At 50.0% G+C, this 8476-nt stretch overlaps 1 protein-coding gene across 2 annotated transcripts; it reads right to left on the bottom strand.

Annotated features, from left to right (window-relative positions):
* Nucleotides 1–2906: 2906 nt before the first annotated feature.
* On the bottom strand, nt 2907–7936 carry LOC125400509 (toll-like receptor 12). 2 transcript variants are annotated; one of them, XM_085686613.2, is made up of 3 exons: nt 7791–7936; nt 4796–7584; nt 4501–4644 (listed from the first exon to the last, which is right to left on the bottom strand). In XM_085686613.2, exons 2-3 carry the CDS (start codon nt 7203–7205, stop codon nt 4634–4636), a joined length of 2421 nt encoding a protein of 806 aa, XP_085542739.2. In that variant the 5' UTR covers nt 7206–7584; nt 7791–7936; the 3' UTR covers nt 4501–4633. The 2 variants fall into 2 exon arrangements, with proteins under 2 accessions (XP_048290581.3, XP_085542739.2); XM_048434624.3 differs by having other exon boundaries at nt 2907–7584.
* Nucleotides 7937–8476: the final 540 nt, after the last annotated feature.

Here is an 8476-nt window from a genome sequence, read left to right as displayed (position 1 = left end):
TTTATGTCAACTTGACCCAAGCTAGAGTCATCGGAGAGGAGAGAGCCTCCATTGATAAAAATGCCTCCATAAGACGAACTATGGGGAAGCCTGTGGGACATTTTCTTAATTAATGATCGATGGGGGAGGGCTCAGTCAATTGTAGGTGGAGCCTCCCCTGGGCTAGTGGTTCTGGGTTCTATTAGAAAGCAGGCTGAGCTAGCCAGTAAGCAGTACCCTCCTTAGCTTCTGCATCAGCTCTTGTCTCTGGGTTCCTGGCTGATTGAGTTCCTGTCCCAGCTTCCTTCAACAACAGGCTGCGATGTGGAAGTGTCAGCTGAATAAACCCTTCCCTCCCCAAACTGCTTTGGTCGTGACCCAGCAATAGTAACGCAAGCTAAGATGCTCACTGTAAATACACTGAGGGATGCGCAATCTAGTAGGAAGCTGGAAATGTGGGGTTTGTAGTCAGGCATAGAGCCAAATCCCGACTCCACGACTTCCTAGCTGTGAAGCCTGGAAGAGAGCAGCACATAGCGTTTGTCTTTGGTTTTCTTTTTCATCTGTCAAATTCAGGGGACAGAACAGAACCTACGTCTCATGGTATTTTGAAGATTAAAGATAATATGTGGATAAACCATGGACTCTGGGCTCAAGCCACTTACCTTGCAATGCAGGGCGCATGCTTGTACACTCAGTAGCCGCAAACCCTCGGGCAGAGTGCTAGCTAGCACCTCTTTCGTACATGTGTGTCTGTGTGGGTAGGTGCACCTGCACCGTGCACACGGGTGCACTTCCTTGGGGGAAGCCTGAGGTCAGGATGCGCGTCCTTCATAGAACATTCTCCACCCTGTTAATTAGAGGTGGGATCTCTCAATGAACCTAGAGCTCCAAGATTCAGCTAGGGTGGCTAACCCATGAGCTTCGGGAATCTGCCTGTCGTTCTTTCCCCATCCATCCCCCAGTGCCGGCCTTACATGTGGCACTGTCACGCCTGGCTTTTTTTTTTTTTTCTTTCGAGACAGGGTTTCTCTGTAGTTTTTGGAGCCTGTCCTGGATGCCTGGCTTTTTATATGGACACTGGAGACCCGAGCTCAAACCCTTTTTGATCATGTGGCAAGCGCCTTATCAACTGAGCTGTCTCCCCTACACATCTAATGTTTTAGTTTTCTTTTCTGGAAGGTGGGAATAATAGTGAAATCTTCCTTTAAGAACTGTTGAGGAAAAGGTTGGCAAGGAATGTGAAGAGTCTGTCACCTTCCTCAAAAAGTTGAATGACTACTGGCTGGTTTGCTGTTTTTTTTTGTTTGTTTGTTTGTTTGTTTTTTTGTTTTTTTTTTTTTACTGAGAGCTATAAAACTTAGGCAAATTGACCGTAGCTAGCTTTTGGATAGGGCTCACTACATTAGCTACAGTTACATTTAGGGGAAGTTGTACGCCTTAGTTTTAATAACCCATTTCCAATTCCTTAGCTAGAAACTATATCTTGCCTTACTTAATATGTCACATGATTTAGTTAGTGTATGTCATGTGTTGGGATTAGTAGGTTACTATTGGCATACCTTATTCAATTGTCCCTGCAGTGCTATGAAGTTGGCATTGCTATGCCAACTTACAAAAGTGTTGGGGCTTAGAGGTATAAATTAGTCTGCTCAATATCACACACACACACAAGTACCTAGGCTGGAATCTGATGCCCTGAAACTCCAGACGTTGCCTTTGCTCTTTTCCTGACTTCTCATGAGGAAGAAACTGTAGATGGAAGGAGGAGAGAACTTGGAGTAAACTCTGACACGGTAAAGAGGGCTGAGTGGGCTGAGACATCAGAGAGAGAGTGCGTGTGTTGGTGTCCGAAGGTGGAAAGACAGCTTTAGACTGTCCGGTGAGACCTTCACATCAGCCAAGTCTGTCCTGAAGAACAGAAACAGAGGTTGCATACAAAAAGAGACATATACCACTAGGCCACAAGAGGGCACCCCTCGCCCTAAATCCAGCCTGGAACTGTATGGTGTCTCTTAGCCTTTGTCTAATTAAAATCTGGCATTTTACTACAGAAGTGGAAAACTTTAAAAAAAAAAAAAATCCCTAAGAGGCCAAATCCCGGGCAGACATAGCCTTGGGATCTGTTGGTTTGGCAGCACTCTGCGCATGCCTGTCTGAATCTTTTCAGCGGGCTCAGAAGTAGGCTCCACAGATGAAGCTGTCTATCTTCATCTTTGCTACAGGACCTGACCGCCAAACCTTCTGGAGCAAGTATTCCTGGGAGTAAAACACACTTCCAAAGCACATGCTTCCAACACATGTGTATCTGCTCATAAATCACACACATGTAGCATATAGTATATAAAACAATGTTTTAGTTTTTGGTCTTTAAAAGAGTATTTTTATTGTTCGTTCGTTTGATTGTTTGTTTGTTTGTTTGGTTGGTTGGTTGGTTGGTTGGTTGGTTGGTTGGTTGATTGGTTTGGGGGGGTATTTTGCTTTGGTTTGGTTTGGTTTTCATTTTTTTGTTTTGTTTTGTTGTTTTCTGAGACACGGTTTCTCTGTGTAACAGCTCTGGCTGTCCTGGAATTTGCTTTGTAGACCAAGCCGGCCTCAAACTACTCATGGAAATCCCCCTGCCTCTGCCTCCTGAGTACTGGGATTACAGGCATGTGCCATCACTGCTGGACTATTTTTTTTTCTTTTTGATTATGTGTATGTGTTGGTGTGGGTATGTACACAAGAGTGTCAGTACTCTCTGAGGCCAGAAGAGGGCATCATATGCCCTGGAGCTGGAGTTAGAGGTGGTTGTGAGCTGCCCCAAAGTAAGTGCTAGACTGCAAACTCAGAACAGTATGGCTCATTAACCACTGAGTATAGATTGTTAATCCAGCCCTGCAGCGTGAAACTGCTATTGAGCACATGTGTAATGAATCGGAAGCTGCTTTTCTTGTTCCTTCAGTCATATTAAAGCATTTAATCATCACAAAATACTGAGGGAGGCATGAGGCAACCCCATTTTACACAGCAGGAAACTGGGGTACAAAGAGTAAGTGATGTACCAAAACCACACAGTTAAGACGCAGGCAATCGAGCTTCAGAAAAGGTGGGATTTTAAAAAGAAAGGAGAAATAAATATAGTTGGCCAGAAAACACACATACCCATAATCCTGGCACTTGAGATTAGGAGGCAAGACGATCGGAAGTTCTTAGCCCAGTTACTTAGAGGCCTCCAAAGTCAGGCTGGGCTGGGGTTGGGGATTGCTGGAAGTGGGAGAGGGGGAAGGGAATATTAATATATTTTCTTCCAAAACCTGGCCCCAGGCTGGGAGCTCAGCACAGGCCTCTGGAGAAAGTGATGGCCGAGCTGAATCTTAAAGGATGTTTAGCAGGTGCCTGCCGAGAAAGGTCTTGTCGGTAGAGAAGCAGTATGTGCAAAGGTCCAGGGGCAAGAGTTCATGGTGCTCTGGGAGCCGTGTGTGGCTGACTCCATGTGCTAGAGCATCGGGGTGACCGTGTGGCTTTGAGGCTCAAGAGGATGATCTACACAAGCTTATCTTGGCGTTTTCACTGAAGGAGAAATGACCTGTCTACTCCTGGACCACATCCCAGCTTTGTGACCCCCAGCTGTCAACTTGACCTGGTCTAAAGTCATCTGAGAGGAAAGCCTCCACTGAGAAACTGCCTAGAACAGATTGGCCTGGGACATGACTTGGGGGACTAGCTTGATTGTCAGTTGGAGAACCAGGTTCACTATGGGCGGTACCAAACCTAGGCAGTGGTCCTGAACCCTATAAGAAAGATAGCTGAGCATAAACCAGCTAGCAAGTGGCACCCTCCGTGGATCTTGCTGTGCTTCTTGGCTGTGAGGTGCTCTCTCTGATGGAAGTGATGTGTGAAATAACAAGCAGGCCTGCCCTGATGTCCCTCAACAAGAGCGGTGGCATAGAATCGGAAGAAAAAAAAAAGAACCCTTTCCTCCCTTAAGTTGATTTTGACTCAGATGTTTTATCGCAGCCACAGAAGTGGCGAGAAAACATCTTCTGTGACCTTGGACACCAAAGGACCCCTTGGCCTCTTGAGGATCCTGTTGAACTTGACCTGGTACCAAGTCCCATAGCTTAGGAAGGCTTTATCTTCTTCCCAACATGCCCCACCTTTATTTCCCCTTTGACCCTCTGCCTCTTGCATTTCCACTGTATAAAAAAAAATTAACCAACCCATCATTTCTCGGATTTAGCCAGTTTACTGAGGTTTTAGAGATCACGGGAATGCCACATGCCCCACGAGCACCTGCCATCTCTCAGCTTTCCTCCTTCAACCTCCAATCTGTCCCCGTCTCTCCCCGACGCCCGCCAACCTGTGTCGCCAGCATGTGGATTCCTGCACCCGTAAAAGCTGACTTCAGACTCTCAGCCCCACTGTACCCCTCTTCCCCCACAGACACACTGACCCCCTGTCAAGCTGGCTTGCTTCTCCTGCCTCCACCCTAAAATTCACATGTGCCACCCTACTCCAAGCCTGGCTGCCCCCAGCTTGCTCCTCAGCCAAGCCCAAAAACCATCCTTTCTTTCATCCTCCTCGGGCCACAAGCAGTAGTCTCCTCGCCGAAGCAACCGAGCCAGTCTGTGGTAGCCGGGGAGCTGGTGTCGCGAAATGGGTTCCAGGAAGGCTAGCAGCAGCCTGGGAGGGAAGGGGGCAGCTAGCAGGAGAGAGGTGGCCAAGTGGAGCTCCAGGCGGCAGCGAGGGTCACACAGGGCCTGGCCGCTCAACACACAGAGTATGACACGGCTGCTCACCATGCTGTCTACCACATTATCAACTACATCCTTACCAGGTTCAAAGTCTCGGTCAGGGAGGCAGAGGTGCAGCCCCAGGCCAGCTGGAAGGAGGCCCTCCAGGGCAGACAGAAGTTCCTCTATTACCCAGCCCTGGTCTTGCCTGCAGTGGGACACGAAGACGTCAAAGAGGAATCTCTTTCCTTCATCCCCCTGACCCCTCCGACCCTGGAGCCAAAGCCTGAACAAGGCCTTCAGGTAAGGGATCCAAGAGTTCCTGGCTTCTTGGAAGAGTGGCAAGGCAATTAGCAGAAACACCAAAGCAGAGCTAGCTAGGAAGAGTTTTAACTCCAAAGTCTGGGGGCAGTGGCTCCAGAGAAAGGAGAAAAGGGAATGCTTGGCAGGCTCGCCCGCTTCGGCTGGGCATAACTGAGGGCCTAGTATTTGGATGTATGTTAGAGTGGACTGCTTAACCCACGGCTCCACCCATGCATTGGCACACTGGCAAGCCAAGGGTGAGTGCAGAATGTATATGTACTTGGGCATCTGAGGGCTATACTCCCTCAGACTGTCATGCAGCACCAAGTCCTTCTCAGTGTAGAGCGCTAAGACTCGGAGACTGGCCAGACGCTGGAAAGCAGTGGCCGACAGTGACTTGAGCCCTGTGTTGGACAGCTGTAGTGCCTGGAGCTGGGGAAGCTCACCCACCAGCTCCTCCAGCTGCACTGCCCGGGGCTGGGTTATGGATTGAAGGCTCTCCAGCTTCAGCAGCTGTAGGCTGGGCAGCCCAGTGATAAGGCAGGGTCTGGAATGGCTTCCAGCACCCCAGATCTTCAAGGACTGAAGTTTTGGGAGCTGCCAGAGAAAAATGTTGGAGGTGTCTTGGGAGCAGAAGGCCTCCAAGCTATTCTGGAGCAAGGAAAGTTGCCGAAGAGCAGGGAAGACCTCTGAGGCATTCTGCACCTCCAGCCTCAGTCCCCTGCCTCCTATAGTTAAGTTCTCCAAAAAGGGAAAGACGTTCGGGGACAGCTTCCAGTGTTTCAGGCCTGAGGCCGCATGAAGCTCTAAGCTGGTCAGATACATGGGCAGGGACAATACTGCCGGAGCAGGGAGAGAGGGAAGATTCAGTTTCAAGGTATGCAGAGTCTCTGCTCCCCAGAAACCAGGGTCTGGGCTCAGTGATATTTGGGTGTCTAGCAGGCTAAGGGTGGTCAGCGCAGGCAGAGCAGTCAACCAGTTCTTACCCAGGTTAAGCAGGGGGTTTTTATCCAAGTTCAAGGTCTCTAGTTGCTGTAGATTCTGGAAGATCTGCCCCTCCAAGGAGAGCAGCTGGTTGTCCTGAAGCAGCAGTTCCCGCAAGTGTGGTAAACAGGAGAAGGTGCCCGGAGGCAGAACGCGCAGCCCATTGCTTGCCAGATTCAGAGTCATCAGTCCTGACACGTCTCTGGTCTCGTTCATGCACAGCGTCGGGCTCTGCACTTGGTTTCCAGCCAGGTTCAGTCTCTGAAGTCTAGGCATGGCAGCCAGAAGCCCCGGTGGTAGCTTCGACAGGCCAGTACTTGGAAGATTCAAGATCTTCAGGCTGCGGCAGGAAGCCAGGGCCTCCTGAGATATATTTCTTATCTTGTTGCTTCCCACATTCAACTCCTGCAGCTTGAAGTGGGCCACAGCCTCAGCGGGCAGTTCAGCCATGGCAGTGAGCTGCGCAGACAAGATGTCGAGTTTTTGGAGTCCCAGGGCCTTCACCTTCGCTGCCTCCAGACGTGTTCGGTCCAGGTTCAGAGTCTCCAACTGGAGACCCTGGAGGGACCCAGGACTAGCCATCGTCAGTCCCTGGCTGAATGACAAATCCAACATGTGTAGGGTCCACGGATCCCTGGAAGAAGAGCCTTGCACCAGATCTGGAAACATGCCAGCCAGCTCCCCCACATCCTGAAGGCAACCGTTCTTGATAGCCAACCATTGTAGACTGCGAGGCAGTCGGATGCCTGCCTTCTTGTTCAGGCAGGGTCCTGAGATATAGAGTCTCTGGAGGGAAATCAGGTCGGCAAAGGCTTCGGGAGGTAGAAAGAGGGGATTCTTCTTTAAAGGATGGTCTACAAAAGAGAGTTTCTGCAACTGTCCCAAGCCTCGGAGAGCTCCTGGCAGGAGTTGGGTGAGATGCAAATTCAACCCCAGGAACTTGAGTCTGGGAAAAGCAGAGAAAGCATCTGGAGGCAGAGAAGACACTGAGCCGCTGAGGCAGAGCCCCTCTATAGTCCGAGGCACAGCTGCCAAGGTCTGTGTCAGGTTGGTCACTGAGAGGCATGTGGCAAGGAAGGACACCTGGGAGACAGGGCAGAGAGAGAAGTAGCGAGAGACCAGGGGCAGTTGGGAGCCTTCCGTCAGTAGGCATTTGGAAGTAGTCCAGCCTGTCGCCAGAGGCAGGCAAAGGAGCAGGCCAGGCAGCAGCGAGTGCCAGCCCATCTCAACACCAGCAGAATCAGAGCAGGGAGGAACTCGTGTACGTTGCCAATACTCACAAGACGGGCAGGAGACGCATCCACTTCAGAAACCCTGCAAGGTCTGAGAACATAGATAAAGGGCCACAGGGCCTCTCGCTGTGGAAGTTGGGAAGCTGGGAGAAAGAAGTGAGGAACCAGACTCAGGGACATGGGGCTGAGTCTCCAAGGGGCAGGGCAGGGAAGCCCAAGGGTGGTGAACTGGAACCTGGTCTCACTTCTCTGTTAGGAGAAAACAAAGGGAGTTTCTTTTCTTCTTCTTGTTTTCTTTCTCATGTACAGTCCAGGCTGTCTGGAAACTCAAGGTGTAGAGTTGCTGGCATCACGGGTGTGCACCACTGTACCTAGTTAAGGCAGTGCTGGGGTTAGAAGCCAGACTTTGGTAGTGCGTGCTAGGCAAGCACTCTACTAATTGAGCAACATCTGCATCCCTCCCCCACCCCCACCTCCCACCCCCACCCCACCAGTAGAGTTTGTAAGCTCAAGATTTGGATCCAGTCAGACTTTCACACTGTGCAAAGCATCTCACCTCTTGTGAGCCTGTTCTCACCTCTGTCCAGGATGCGGACTAAGCCCTGCTCTGTAGGATTGCTGCAAATGGAGATTCAGGTCAGCATGGGCTTTTCTCCTCATCACTTTCATTATGACTTCCTTTACTGACACCCTGGAGTTCTTGGATAAACACAAAAGGGAATGTTCTCTTTTGTACACATCACCCTGAGTCTGTCAAGGACATCTTGTAGACTCTGCGAGGAAAAATCCCAAGAGTCATTTCACCCTGAGAGGACTGGGAGTAGGGAGGGCTCCACCTCTGCTCTCTGAGACTGGGGCAAAGAAAGAAAGTCCCCCATCCTTGACTGTGACATGCACTGCCAGAATAGGGCTGGGACCCATGGGAGAGCAGAAGGAGAAAGAGAGGAGCAATGTGATTACTTCAAACCATGAAGGAAGGCGTTCAGCACATGTCAGCATCTGTTTATGATTTGAAAAACTAACAAACTCAGAAAGAAGAGATTCCTCTCGACTTCAAATGGCTTAGATCTCCCATCCTCAGTGCCTTTGGTAAAGCCAGGAGTGAGCCAACTGCATTTCTGCTCAGCATGGGGATCAAAGAATGACAGGACAGGAATGAAAACAATGGAATGAAAGGTATTTTAAAAGAAGAAACACGAAGGTTACTGTTGAAGGAGGCCGCCTGTTTGTTTCCCGGCTGCCCAGAAATGGAAATAATCACAC

The sequence above is a fragment of the Myodes glareolus genome, chromosome 3 (assembly GCF_982192425.1).
Source record: "Myodes glareolus chromosome 3, mMyoGla1.1, whole genome shotgun sequence".
Taxonomy (NCBI): Eukaryota; Metazoa; Chordata; class Mammalia; order Rodentia; family Cricetidae; genus Myodes; species Myodes glareolus.
The sequence above is the reverse complement of the archived record's forward strand: the minus strand, read 5'-3'. Positions and strand labels throughout refer to the sequence as shown.

Bases quoted from the DNA above. Each gene is read 5' to 3' on its own strand.
- LOC125400509 (XM_048434624.3), bottom strand. From the start codon at position 7,205: ATGGGCTGGCACTCGCTGCTGCCTGGCCTGCTCCTTTGCCTGCCTCTG.